Genomic DNA, 14,854 nt, shown 5'->3' on the forward strand with positions numbered 1-14,854 from the left:
CCACACACACTTTATTAAAAGAATTCATTTTATAGAAAGGTTTTTTCCTTCAGAAATAATTGTTAAACATGAATTAGCAGCCAGGACCCAGCACTGCACGAGGCAAAGAGTGGCAGAAAATCCTGTAATAATGTGGTTGCAATGAGAATACTTTGGGGCTTTGACCTACCATCCCAAAATAATTTCACTGTGGTGGTAGAAAGAGAAAATTACTCCCAACATCCTACTGAAAGGGATTTTTTTCAATATTCCCATTGCTGGAATGTTTGCTGTTATATCTTTTACACGAGTAAGTCCCATAATTTTCACTGTTAGTTGCTAAGGAACACATTGTTATGGCTGCTCAAAGTCTTTACTGGTGAACCCTCATTGCCCTCCAGTGCATTCATTTTATCTCTTGGAGACTAAATTGTCAAGGAAGTCACTCTTTCAAGAGCAATTAATAATGAAAACATTTTTTTTGGGGGGGGGGAGGCGGGTCTACTGAATTCCAAACAACCAAACCCACAATCCCAGGGACTGATCCATGTTTTCAGTAAGGAAATGGAGGAACTTCCACAGGAATCACTAAAGTCTGGGGGTTGAGAAGAGATGATGTGGTTTAAACCTTCTGGAAGTGCAGCAGCCAGAGGGTTTGGGTGGAAATGCAGGATCCAGAGGGTTTGGGCAGGTTTTTGGGAGGCAGCTGGGATGGTTGGTGTGCCTGGCTCTTCTCATGCTCAGGAGGTTTATTTCCCCAAGGTTTTACTTGTGAGGAGCAGCAACCGAGCCCTGCACATTTCCCTGGCTCCTTGCTTGCTCTGGAGTTTTCCTGGGCAGGGAAGGATCCCTGTGGAGTTCAGGGCTGGGGATTCTCAGGGTTCTGGGTGGGATCTGCTCAGCTGCACTCAGCTGAGGGAGTGCGTGTGCCTGCCCTCATTCCCTGCATCCCTGTGCTCCAACACTGCTTTGCACCCCAATACTGAAATATCCCACTCAGCTGCTTCTCACCCTGATGCTTCTTCTGTTTATTCAGAGCCTGGACTTCAAATCCCCAGCTTTTCCCACAGTTTCTTTCCCTTTTTCCCTTTCTTTCCCCTTTTTCCTGGCATTTTCATCAGTGTATTGCCTCCCACACAGGGCCACAATTCAGAGATAAAACTCCCAGCCAGGCACTGCAGCTTGCTGACACCAAGGGCCCACAAATCTGCTTTAAATCATTACATTTTCTTCGTTTTTCTTTCTTCTTCAGAAATTGATTTTCTTAACATGACCCAATTTCCCCTGCCTCCCCCATCTCACTCTTTCTCTCACCGAAGCCTCTGTGCATTTGAAGGGTTTGGTTGTGACCTGAAACTCTGTGAATAATCATCGTTTTGGAGCTGGAATGTCCAGTTCTGCCCCCAGGTTTCCCCAGCCCCACTGGAATGAGCCATCCCTGTTTTCCTGCAGCTGTCAGGTTGTGGGAGCAGCTTGGTTGGGGTGTCCCCAGCTCTTAAATTGTGTGGTTTCCTGTCAAGTGTCAAACCCCTAATTCTCTTCCAGTGCCTTTTCAGGGAAAAATTCCATTTATATCAACCACAGCCCAAAATCAGCCTCTCACCTGACTGTCCTCCCAGGACTGGGGCTGGTGTGACCTTAACTCAGGAAGGAGCACATTTATTTGCATTTTTCCATATGTCCCCACATGCCAGGGTGTCTCTGTGCTGTAATCCTGGCCATCAGTGTTAGAGATGAGCTCCCAACCTCTGCTCTTTCCCCACAGTCTCTGCTGGGTGGGAAACTAGGCTAAGCCTCACGTAAGCTCCTCTTTTTTCCTTTTCTTTTCCTTTTTTTTTATTTTATTTTTGATGAATAGGACCAACAGGGAGTTTGCAGCAGAGCATGGATCTATAACCTACTTTACTTTCATCTGGAATAGAAGGACCCTTAAGTCAGAGCAGAAATGGAGCATTTTTACCTGCTTTGTTTTCCCCCCAGGGTTATAAATAAGCTGAATTCTTTATTACTCAAAGCAGTGGCACTTGAAAATTATCAGTGCACGTAGCCCTAAAGCTGGGAATCTCCTAACCTGCAGTGGTTTTTGGGAAATTATTTTGGTTTCTGGCTGGAAGGAGCTCTGGAGAGGGCAGGGAGTTGCTTGGGAGGTGTTGGAGCCAGCTGAGCATCACAGGTCACTCACAACACCCCAGTTCCTCTTCTGCTTTAGGAATTCAGGGAACAGCAAGGCACAGGCTTGATGGTTTTCCTCATCTCTCCATCTTTATTCATTTTACCTTTCATATGAAAAAATATTTAAAATGCAGAGTTTTTTAATATCTAGGAGCTTTATTCTTAAAAATTATATAATGATGTAAGTGTACTGGGTTTTTTTAAATGAACCTTGTAAAAACTGATTTTAGAGTAGTAAACATCTGCAGAGCTGTTGGGTTATCTTTTCATGGCATATTCTGATCAGTTTTCATGGTTTGTGTGGCTGGAGAACAGGACAAGAAATCAGCAGGTTGGTTGTGTTATTTCCTCTGTCATTGGAAACTTCTTGTGACCCCTCCCCTTTTGCCTCTAAACCTCCTGGTTTGTGAATGAAATAATTCTTTTGACCTAGCTGAAGAAATAATTATACTCCTTAGATGATCCTTAGGGGTTCTGTAGCAATGCAAATCAGTATTTCCTCTAAATGTGTGAAACAGCAGTTCCAGGACCCCAGCACAGACCTGGCAAAGCCAGAGGTGGATTCTGCAGGAAAATTTCTGTTTCTGTTGATGGGATGCAAGGGCAGTGCAGAACAACTTTATCCAAGTAGCTGCTTTATCTTTATTTTTGGGGTTTTTTTTCCTGGTTTCCCTCTGCAAAGCAAAGCCAGGAGCCAGCATTGGCATGTGGAGGATGGAGGAGCTTTAAATGTGTTTGTGGAAAGCTGTGCCACGTTGGTCTCCCTGTCTGCAGCAAACATGACTGGCATGCCATTATTCATTAGGCCTGAGAGGGAGCAGGATGGAAAAATATCAGCACCTGAGAGGCTGCTGAGCACCAAAATGTGAATTTTGTGCATTTCCAGAGGGAGGCTGAGCCAGCAGGCAGCTCTGAGGATCAGGATCTCTGGGGGCTGGGGTTTGGGTGGGGTTTTAGCAAGTAAATGGAAATTTCCCTTTGAAATTGAAATTGAGTCATGTGGGCTTTATCCAGAAAATCTGGGGCTGCCCTGGATCCCTCCAGTGCCCAAGGCCTGATTGGACACTGGGGCTGGAGCAGCCTGGAAAACTGGGAGGTGTCCTTGCCATGGCAGTCATTTCCATCTAATGAATTCTGTGGCTCAGTGATTGTATTTGACATTATTGTGGGTCTGAATTTACATTCCTGCCACTGCCCAGAGTGGGAAGGGGCAGAGGGGAACATGTGAGGCACCTGCAATGCCCAGACATCCCATGGAAGAGGGGCACAACACCCCCTGTGCCCCTACAAGTTCTGCTCTCTGCCCACTGCAATCATCTCTGCTGCAAGAAACTGCAAACAGAGCTTTTCCTTTTTTTCTTTTTTTTTATCTAGGAAAAGATAAAAAACTTCTGAGAGTGAAATAACCCAAATCGAGCCAACCCAAGGGGAAATGTCTGCCCAGATTTTCTAGATTAAAGTAATAAAATTTTCAGAGTCCTCAGCATTTTGTCTCAAGCAGAGGAGCTGCTTCAAAATAAATGTTTGAAATATTTCCTGTCCAAAGAAGGCAAACAGGCAGTTTTTATGAAGTGGAACATGAAGACGTTGAGGATTTTTTTTTTTCATAATATCATAGAGAAGAGTGGTTTGATTTTGGAAAAGAAAAATGGGTGCCTTGCAGGAATTTCTCAGAGCTCCTGCTTCCCTGGAAGAGCAGGGGTGTGAAGGAGGGCAGAGGAGCCCTGGGGCTGCCTTGCAGTTTGGAAGCAAGGAGCAAACCCCAGGGAGGTGAATTTCCATGTGGATGCAGAAATCAGCCTGGCTTTAACAGGTGGGGTCAGAAGGACCTGGGAAATCCAAACAGAATTTTGGATTTTCCCAAGTCTTTTACAGAACCCAGACAGAGATGTCCCAGTCCAGGATGAGAAATCAGAGATGGGGGTGGTAAAGTCAATGTCTTGTTAATGGCCACAACAATAAAGTTCAAGGAAAAATATTTTCCAACAGGGATAGGGGTGGGGGGAATGCCAAGATATTTACCTCTAAATCTTCTTTTTCCTTTCTTTTCTCCTCAGCAAAGTAGAAATCCCAGTGAAATTTCTGCTCTAAAGGTCAAATTAGAAAGCTTTCATCCCCAGACTTGTAAACTATTTCTCAAATCAGTGACTCTCGAAATTATTCATTAGAACACCAGCTCTTAAACTAAAATTCTATTAAGCTCTGTATCAAAGGGGTTTTATTCCAACCCACACAGCTCTCTGGGTAGTCCTGACACACCAGCAAGGACACAGCCTGAAGAACTTCATCTCTGTGAGTTGGAGGGAGGGATGGCAGAAAACTCAGCTTTTCCTTTTCCTTTTCCTTTTCGTTTCCCTTTCCCTTTCCCTTTCCCTTCCCCTTTCCCTTTCCCTTTCCCTTCCCCTTTCCCTTTCCCTTTCCCTTCCCCTTTCCCTTTCCCTTTCCCTTCCCTCCCATTCAACGTGGATTGGGATCCCCTCTCCAAGACTGCATTTATATTTTTAATTTTTTCTTAAATATGTTTAAATTCCCACACTTTGTAGCCAGTGGAGTGGGGTTATCTGGCCAATCCTCCCCTTCCCACCTGGCTGGTTTTGTCCAGGACATGAACCTGGGATCTCTTGTACGTGGAGATTTGTGCTAATATTATGAGAATAATTTGGGAAAGGGCACCCAAATATCCCCAAGGATATGTGGATGGAGGTTCTTTGCTCAGTCTGAACCAGGGGGATTTGACCACTCCTTCCATCGTGTTTTTTTTTGTTGGAGGTGTCATTGCCAACCTAATCAGATTCCCTTTGGATGAGTGGTGTGCTCTTTAATAAAAGAAATAATCTTTAATTATTCCTGGGTATGACCTTAAACATCACCCTAAATTTTAGATTGTTGGGATTATCTTAAAATTATAGAAGGAGTTTGAGAAGACAAAGCCCATTTTGATCTGTAAATCTCTTTAAGTCATGCTTAAAAATTGGCTTTGGGTGGCTTGGCTGTGGCAGGGTACCCAAGGGGACTGGGCATTTCACATATAAGAAAGGTAATTTCTCCTTACCTACATCATTATTTCCTATTGTGTGGGTGCTTTAAAGTTCATTTAATATTATTAAAAGTGGTGTTTTGTCCACTCCAGAATACTCAAAATTGCCAATGAATGTGTGTTAGCTTTCTAATTTATCAGTTGCTAAATTATAATTAATTTTTAACCATTCTATTTTCCTGTGCTCAAAGTACAACCAAGTCTTAGGGTTAAATACCAACCACAACCCCCTATAAAATAGAGACAGGCTAAAAGGACTCCTGAAGAGCTGGTCCAAGGATTTGTTGCTCATCTAAATGAAGCAGGAGTGCCCTAACCCAAGATTTATTTTCAGTACAGTGGGAATGGCACTAAGGCAGTGCTAATTCCCAGTAATTTCCAGTTGGATACAGAAATGTGGGTGGGTATCCATAGTATTTACCTTCTTTGAAAAAATCCCTTCATCCAGGATTTTTCTCCTAAGAGGCTGAGAAGCCTCCGAGAAAAAAAAAAAAAAGACCAATTCTTATCTCATTTGCTTCTCCTGAGTTGTGCTTGTGTGGAATGTGTTTAGAAATTGTTTACCTACAGGTGATTGTTTCATTAAATTCTGGTGTGAGTTGTTTTGACTCTTTGACCAATCAGGGCCAGGCTGTGTCAGGACTCTAGAAAGAGTAATGAATTTTATTAGCTTTTTAACATTAAGCATCCTTTATCTATTTTAATATAACATAATAACAAAAATATAATATCATATCATATCATATGATGTAATATACAACATAACATAAATAAGCCTTCTAAAAACATAGAGTCAAATTCATCATTGCTGCCTTCTTTGGAACATTCCCAGCAAATACAATAGGTATCACCCACCCTCCTCCTTCCCTGTGCTGCTGCTGGGCACAAACTCTGTGCTCCCCCTGTCCAGCTCCATTGGATATCTCATTTTGTAGGAATAATGATCCCCAGGGATGCAGCTCCTGTGCTCTGGGGGCTCCTTGCTGTTCACATCAGCTGTGTGATATCAATGATCTGTTATCAAATTTGCTTTACAAAACTCTCTAGACCAAGACTTCAAAGTAAAACCCACTAACATTTTTATTTTTCTGAGCCTATTAGCCGTGCTTTTCTTTGGCAATTAAAACCCACTGATGTATAAAGCAGTGATTGATGTGTGTACATTTTTGTTGGAGTATAGTAAAAGCAGAAGTCATTTCATACCAGTTAAACAGGAATAATAGGTGAAAATAGCACTGACACTGCTGTTCTAATCATCAGGAAAAAACCCCTGAACTGTAATGACAAAGGGCTCACTAATGGTGAGTTTTTGACAGCGTGTCATTCAAGGCACTGCACAGCAGAGCTGCCTCCCACATGATACAGTCACAGAAATTGGCTTTCCAAAGGCCATGCAGACACCTGCCACCACCAATTTGCATCATTGACTCTTCATCTCATTTTCTGTAATATTTTTTGGGTGGTTTTTAATAGCTCTTGCACAGAGGGGTCTCTCCTAATTGCAGCACCGGCGTAATTACGAAGCATTTTGTGTTCTAAAAATAGGCATGTGTGGAAAAAAAATCAAAGCAAAGCATGGAAAGGCTCCTGGGGCAAACCAAGCCAGCAAAACAGAGCTCAGCTTTCACAAAAAATAGGGATCTCTGTCACATCCCCAGTGCCCTGAGACTGACAGGCTCCTGAGGGAAGTGGTGGTGTTGCAGTCGGGGTCCTGGGGCGTGCTGAGTTCAGGAATTCTGTTATCCCCATCATTTCTGTTATTCCATCATTTCTGTTATTCCATCACTTCTGTTATTCCCATAATTTCTGTTATCCCCATAATTTCTGTTATCCCCATTATTTCTGTTATTCCATCATTTCTGTTATTCCCATTATTTCTGTTATTCCCATTATTTCTGTTATCCCCATTATTTCTGTTATTCCATCATTTCTGTTATACCCATCATTTCTATTATTCCCATCATTTCTGTTATTCCAATTATTCCTGTTATCCCCATCATTTCTGTTATTCCCATAATTTCTGTTATTCCCATTTTTTCTGATGTTGTTGCAGCCAGTCATGGGAACAGAGCGGGGCTGTGGAGCTGCTCTGCTGGGGTGGAAGTCTCACCTCCGGGACAATCAGTGGAGCTGGAAATGATGAGGGGTATAAATACAGAAATCTGAGGCCAAATTTTACACAGCAGGAGTGATGTGACCTTGTTTGTTTGCCCATCCTTCTATGCCATCTGGGGAATATTTCATTAAAACTTTTCTTGCCTAGGAGTCACTTAGAAAAAGAATGACCGCATTTCATGAAGCTCAAACCCAAGTGGGTCCTAAGAAGGGAGAAAAAGCTACAGTTCCTTTTGTTTTGCTTATAATTGAATCTTCTTTGCTATAAAGACTGATTTTTGTAGGCAAAATTTGGGGAAATCTTTCATTACTCTGGACAACTTGGGTAATTGTTACTGTGCAAAGCCATATGGGTTTGATTAAAGTTTCCAAATGCCATTTACTGAGACAAAACTACCCAGCCTTGAGGGGCTGTGGATCATTTCAGATTGCTTAAGCTTTTATTAAACCCCACAACAGGTCCTTCCACACAATCATACCCTGCCCAAAGTGAGAAGCTGCTGGGCTGACAGCTGCTGCTGGCACCTGCTGGGCTTTGGAGCATTTTTGGGGGATCTGGGACCTGTGGCACCACTTCCCTGTACCTGCCCTGAGCATTAGGGCAGAGTTTCACAGAAAAACCTCATTATGCCAGCAAAGCCATTCAAGGCCCCATTAAGGGCTGGGTGTTGGTGTGTGCATTGCACCCCAGTGCATTTCAGAAGCAGATGTCAAGGCTCTGTGCAAATATTAGCTAATTAAACCTCTTCTGAGAGACACAGCTGAAGGACTTGTCCTCAGAGATGTGCAAACTTTGTCACCGAGAGCCAAAGTGACTTTCCCAAAGTCGTGCAGCTGCTTTTAAATACATTCAGCTGAAATGAAATAATACATGCACCTTTCTGCTTCTGTGGGTCTGTTCAGCTTGATTTAGAATTGATACTTGTTTAAAAGGCACCTTAAGTCATTCATTAAATGAGGTGTGAGTAGCTGTTACTCACAATAACCTGTCTGCATTCCTCTTACACCCCCTGTTTTATTCTTCTCTTGAAATCATTGCTAGTTGCTAATTACTAACCCTTCTCCAATGCTGGGGTTACTGGAGCTCACACAATATTTTTCTGTGCTCACTGGAGCCCTTGGTCGGTATTGTAAGAATTGTTGGCAGCACATTGATCTCCTGAATTGCAAGTGTTAATATCTCAGTTTTTCCTTTTAATCTGGTGGGTTTGTTTGTTGGGTTTGGGTTTTTTATGGGCAGATAAGAACAAAACTCCTCCTCTGCTACCCAGGGTTTTCAGGTTTGAGGACAAAGTGAGGTGGAACTCGATGGTGTTGTCACCATGAAGCTGAGCCCTCCTCTATGCAGCTCCAAGATTGCAAGGTGGATCCCAAATGAAGCTCCTCACTAATGAAATCTTCATTATATCATTGTTCATTCCAATTTAGGTGTTGTAAAAATAAATCTGTGGCCCTCAGAAAGCACAATCAGCCTGATGGCCCTGATGAGGCATTAGCCTTTCTTATAATTATCTTAATCTTCTTATTTTGCTCAGAGCCAGATTTGAATTTCTTGCATGGGGCTTTGCAGGGCTGGCTCCCAAAGCCTGATGGTTTGCAAGCAAGAGTGATGAATGCTCTGCTTTATTTGCTGATTTTTGACCATCCTTGCAGCATTTCCTACATGTTCATCCAAGCAGAGTCTGCTTTTCCTGGTAGCAATCCTTTCCTTGTCAATATTGATGGAAAAAATAGCACATTTATTCCTGCAGGCATTATTTGGGCTTCAGGCTGTTACTCCTCCTGCAGCTGTCCTCAGAGAGGATGGGATCCAGCCTTGTGCCCGTGTGCAGTCAAAATATATAAAAATCTGTGCACTGGCAGGTGGCCAGAGGAATGTCACAGCAGTTCCTGTACAACTTAAAAAAAATTTAAAAGTGTAAATTTTATAGAATTTAGGAATGAAAGATTATATCTCTCTAATTGATAATTTTTCTTTCCTGTTCTCATTTTGTCCTAAGCCAGAAAAGAAAGAGAGAAAGGCACATAATGGTTTCTTTCCTAAAAAGGGAAAATAAGCAGTGACAACTTTGGATTTTATTTATTTAAATTTTTTTAAGTATGTGTGCAGAAAACATTTTTAAGAGAGGATAGAAATCAAGGCTCAGTTTTCCATCCTTGTAACCTCATAATGATGTTCCTACCAGCTCCTGCTGATAAATATTTATCACCTCTGTGTTTTCTCTGGTTCCCAACTGCACTGACAACAGGTTTGTAATTGCCAAACCAAGGCTCAGCTACACTGGAAACAAGGGGGAAAAAATGAAAATTGAAATGCAGGAAATTGTAAAAGATCAGAGGCTGCCAGAGTGATTCCATGTCTTGGTGCTCCCACGGAGCAGCTGCTGGTGACAATCCTGGTGGCACTGCTGAGCTCAGAGTCACCTCCTCTCTTCACTGCAGATCTCCTGAATTCAGTGTGCAAGGAGAGCAGGGGGAGTTGTAGTTTTGCAGTGCACGGGCCCTGAGGAGAGGAAAAAGAGAGAGGTGGAAGGAAGAATTTAATTTAATTTCATTAAAGCGCTCCGCGGCCTAACATGCAGCTGGTGCAAGAGGCTCCCTTGTGGGGAGGAAGGGTCTCCACACGTGGGATGGGAGGGCAGCAGCAGCGAGGGAAGCAGCCTGTCTTCCTTGGGATGGAATTGCTTGTTTAGGGCAGTAATTCTTCCTAAATTCACACAACAAACCTCCCCCAGCGTTGCAGGTGCTGGGGTTTCCTCCAGTTGTGTCTGCTTCTGTGGGTGAATCAGCACCTTGTCCCCTTCCAGCCTGGGGGAGGCTTTTCCTGATCCTCTTGTTGATGTTCCTCAGCCTCCTGCTGCCTCGCATTCCCCCCAGCCCACCCTCCATGCTGATATTTGCTTTATTTCATCATTTTCCTTTTGCAATCAGCCTTTAACCGAGTTCTTTCTCTCCTGGCAGACCTGGAGAACTTCAAGACCAGGACGAGGAGCACGGTGTCCGTCCGCCAGGGCCAGGGCATGGTGCTGCTCTGTGGGCCCCCGCCCCACTCTGGAGGTACAGAGCTTTCCTTCTCTTGATTTCAGTGCCTGGCAATGAACTGTGGGGTCTTCCTTCTCAGGGAAGGGAATTCTCAGGGTTTTCAGGAAGTTTGAAGCAGTCATCTGCAGTGACAGGGCTGTGGCAGGGCCATGCTGGCTGAGGGGGTCCTGGTGCCTGGGGAAGCTCCAGTGGGGGACAAATGCAGAGAAAGAGCATTTTATTGATCTGAGTATGAACTTCAAGATGAACTGATGGAAACTGAAGCAATGCCTTCATATCCTGAAGGTGTAACCAAGACCTTCTTGTGCTGCTTTTCTGGTTTGTGGCCTGGGTGTGTCTCCTGCTAAAAGTTGAACTTGCTCTCAGAGCCACTTTTGTGCATCATCTTTTCATTATTTTTTCTTTTTCAGACACTACTGGAACTATTTTTTGTGTTCTGGGTACTCAGGATGTGTCCAGATCTCACAGGGTGCTGTTTGCTTCAAAGAAGGCGGTGTGAACGTTTAGAAAATACCAAACAATTCTTTCAGTTTAGCACAAATTTACTTTAATTGTGTCAGTTTGTGGCTTCCTGAGCGTGTGTTTTGCACTGTTCTGTTTAAAATGTGTTGGAGGTTCTGTGGGAATTCCTGCTGGAATTCTTGGTGTGCCTGACAAGCCCCATGTGTGTGTCCCTCCCCACCAGACCCACACCAGCCCCTGCAGCCGGCTCCTTCATCGGGGGCTGCTCGCTCCGTCAAAACAACACAACATCTTCCACAGATCTGTGGCCCTTTTAAAGAAATTTGCAACCCTGCTTTGAGGTCTGTCTGGCCTCATCAGCTGGATGGAAATTACCCCGTGGACCATGAGCTGTTGGGCTGAGCTTATTGCTGAGACAGGAGCAGAGGCTTGAGGAGCTGCTGGGCTCGCAGCTGCCAGAGCTGCCCGGGGGCTTTGTCCCTCTGGGACCCTCCCCAGCCAGCAGCACTGACCCCACGGCACTGCCCACTCCTGGGGTGATGCCTCAGGTTTAGCTTTTCTCTTTTTCACATTCTGTGTTGCTCTAGTGTGTGGATCTGGGCTTCGTTTTATGATGGTGAACTCTCTGCACAGAGCAGGGAGACAAAACAATTCCTGCTGCAGCTGGGGACCAAGGACAAATGATCCAAATCTCAGCCCCAAGAGCACAAACAACATGGAATGAAGAGAGAAAAACAAGCAGGACGGGACTGCATGGGCTAAATCTGGAATTGGACAATTAACTCCAATATACAAATGGAGCAGAACTTGTAAAACTGAATCCTTGTTTCTGGGGCTGGAAAAGGATTGTTCTGTGTGACTGAGCTGTGAGGAGAACTGCCAACACTTTGTATGAAGTTCAGAGTTATGTACCAGTCCAGTACAGAATCTCGAAAATATAAAAGCTGAAACTTAAAGCACCACCCGCGAGCCTTCTCCAGCTCAGCTGTGGGCAGGGGGAGGTTCAGGAGGAATTTCAGGTGTTGGGGAAGCTGCTGCTCATTGGGAAGCACCGCGTTCCATGGGCAGCCCCGTCCCCAGGGCTCCAATATTGGCAAAGCAGAGCTGGAGGGATCAGTTCCTTTCAACCCCCAAGGGTAACACTGCCAGTGCTTAACGCTGTGGTGCAACAGGAAAAACCTCCTCAGCTTCGAGGTGAAAAATAATCCAGCTCATTGGAAGCAGGAGTGGTAATAGGAGGAGAAAATGCAATTACTTATTTTAGAATCTGATTAGGGCAGCGAACCCAACTTCATCATCCTTGCAAAAAGTGCCTGATGGCATTAATGACCATTGCTGAAACATAGGAATAATTGTGGGGAAAAATACGCCTTTTTTCCTTTTTTTTTTTTTTTTTTACTTTAGTTTCATACATGCATTGAAAATGAAATCTGAAAAAAAAAATTAAAAAGCCAAACTATTCAATCTGAGAACTGCCATTGCTTTGCTGATGAGGGTATTCACTGGAATAGTAGAAGCCTGAAAAAAACCATCCTGGCCAGATGCTGAGATTTGGGAAAAGAAAAATAGTAAATGAGAAGAGAATTATTTCCTATCAGCCATTGTGTCACTGGTTGTCTTGGGCTTCAAAATTGTGACTTTATTAAAAAAACACTGATCAGCATCCAGGCCATTAACCTTTCAGCTGTGGTTCACTCTAATACTTTGCCACTTGGAAATATCCATTTTTGAGGAGCTGTCAGCTAAAAGTGAAGTTCTGTTGGCCTACATACATTAGTTGTTGAGGCTTTCTTTTTATTTTTTCTTGTTAATGATGCCCAATAAAGAGCTTCCTACTGTTCCAACGTTACAGGAAATTCATCCCGAAAATGAGTCCAAATGATGAACAAGTCCTTTCAGCACCAACAAATGGGCTGTGTACAGCTCGCACAGAACAATTTGGGCATTGCCGTGCATTGTCCCAATTTTTGGTTTGAAATGAGCTGGAAATTCAAGCCCATGGATCTGAGCTCCCCCCCAGCCCCCGAATGGAGATGGAATGCGCGCTCCGTGCGGCGGGGAGCCGCTGTTTGTCAGGTCACTGCCTTGTGCTGGTACATTCTGTTAAGCAGCATAATGATGTGATGGCCTCCTCTGATGAAGTGCATGCTGAGTGCTGGAGATTTGGAAAATAAATGTTCATCTGCAGCTCGGGAAGTGGCTGGGCTGGAAAGCGGAATAAATGCAAATCAAACATTTGCTTCTGTCGCGTTTGCCGCGCTTGCAGCAGTGGATTCCCACCCTCCCGAGGCCAGTCCTGCTGTATTGATGACCCCTTTGTCTGCTAGAAGTTCTTTTCCTCTCCTCTTTTTTTTTTTTTCTTTTTGCCTTCTCCATTTGTTCCTAACGGACTGGCAGAAGCCTGCCTTCGTTGTTAGGATATTTCTGAGATAATTACCCTGCGTGCGAAGGGTGTTCCCTCGTTACTTCTGCAGCTTGTTTAATCAAAAGCCCAACAATGGTCTTGTGTCAACCATTCTGCCTTAAAACTCCACAGAAGAAATCACTGAAGAGTAAATATTGCTCTGGGAATGTGGCACTGGGGCCTGGGTAACAGCACGATGTGCTGCTGGTGGTGTTTAAGTGGACAAGAGGAAACAGTAAAAAATCCTAAAAACCTGTGTGGAGCTCACATTTGGCTTTGGTTTTGGTGCAGAACACCAGAAGCCTCATCTTGGCCACAGCATGAACTGGACAGTGCCCAGTGATGGAGTCACAGAAATGGGTTTGGATTTTGGAGTGGCATCAAAGAGTTCCTGTGACTTCTTTGCTGAGTCTCATTTAGGTGCCTCAGCCTGTCCTAGGATGAGCTTTAGAATTCGGATACCAGAAGACATAGCTCTCCTGTTTTATCTTTTCAGAGCCCTGTGAGATCAACCTCACAGAATGGTTTGGGTGGGAATGCCATCCAGTGCATTCCCACCACTGTCCCAGGCTGCTCCAGCCCCAGTGTCCAACCTGGCCTTGGCACTGCCAGGGGTCCAGGGGCAGCCCCAGCTGCTCTGGGCACCCTCCCAGGGAACAATTCCTGCCCCATATTCCACCTAACCCTGCCCTTGAGCTCCCACAAGAGCAGAGCAGAGGGGAAGGATCCTCTTCCTTGACCATCTGGAGCAATTCAAGCCAAAACAGGGAAAATATCACCAAAATTGGTTTTGTTTCTTCATTCTGTTGCGTTTTTAAGCCATTTAGAAGCCATAAACCTTTTCAAAGTATACAATAGTGTTCAAGCTAAGCTCTTTGTGGAAATGTTTTCCCTCTGAGGAGCTCTGCAGGGGGGAACACCTTTCCTTGTTTGCTTTTTTTGGTGTTAATCAAATTTGGCAAGATACATTCCTTGTTGAGATAAATGTAATTGAAACAAACAAACAAAAAGCTCCAAAATCCAAAGCAAACACTCACTTGTGTTTCTCAGGGCTCCGAATCTAAGTTATGATCCAAAGGGGATATGCCTGGGAAGTATTTGGAGGTCACTGTCCTTTTAACTTTATCTCCAAATTTTAAGATAAAATATTCTTTTGTGCCAAATACTTCTTTTCATTTAACTTCGTGGGAGCTGAGTCACTTAGATGCCACTTTATTAGATTTATTTGATAGTCAGGGCTGGGTTAGTTAATATTTTAACAACTACAATTTTCAAATTCCTTCTAGCATCCCTGGCATTTCGTTGTGAGTCCAGAGGCTAAAAAAATACAGTCTTGGAAAGGATTTTCTACTTGACAGGCTGGTGGTATACCCTTCCTCATGCAGGACAAACAGGTCTGGAAACCCTTCCCCTCCCTTCTCTGGGAAGATAAATGAACTTGTCTTTAGGATTTCTCTCACCCCCCCTCCTTCCTGTGAGTTTCTCTGGTTCATCTTTAGCAAGATCTATAACCATGTTCTCATGACATTTGCCTTGCAGCCCTCGTGGGAAAAGCCTGTGGAGATGGAGCTCTCCAAGTGCTGTGAGAAATGCTGAGTGAACACAGAGGGCTGCTGAAAATGATCTCTCAATTACTTGATGAT

The 14,854-nt window shown here is 44.0% G+C and overlaps 1 protein-coding gene across 5 annotated transcripts in view; it reads left to right on the forward strand.

Moving 5' to 3' along the window:
• CNTN4 (contactin 4) overlaps positions 1 to 14,854 on the forward strand; it is a 245,715-nt gene that overhangs the window by 149,333 nt on the left and 81,528 nt on the right. For all 5 annotated transcript variants that reach the window (XM_039695312.1, XM_039695311.1, XM_039695314.1 and 2 more), the window contains one exon: positions 10,265 to 10,360. In XM_039695312.1, the coding sequence (XP_039551246.1) occupies positions 10,265 to 10,360 (96 nt within the window). The remainder of the gene's footprint in view (positions 1 to 10,264; positions 10,361 to 14,854) is intronic.

The sequence above is a fragment of the Passer montanus genome, unplaced genomic scaffold (genome assembly GCF_014805655.1).
Source record: "Passer montanus isolate IOZ18808 unplaced genomic scaffold, ASM1480565v1 scaffold9, whole genome shotgun sequence".
Taxonomy (NCBI): domain Eukaryota; kingdom Metazoa; phylum Chordata; class Aves; order Passeriformes; family Passeridae; genus Passer; species Passer montanus.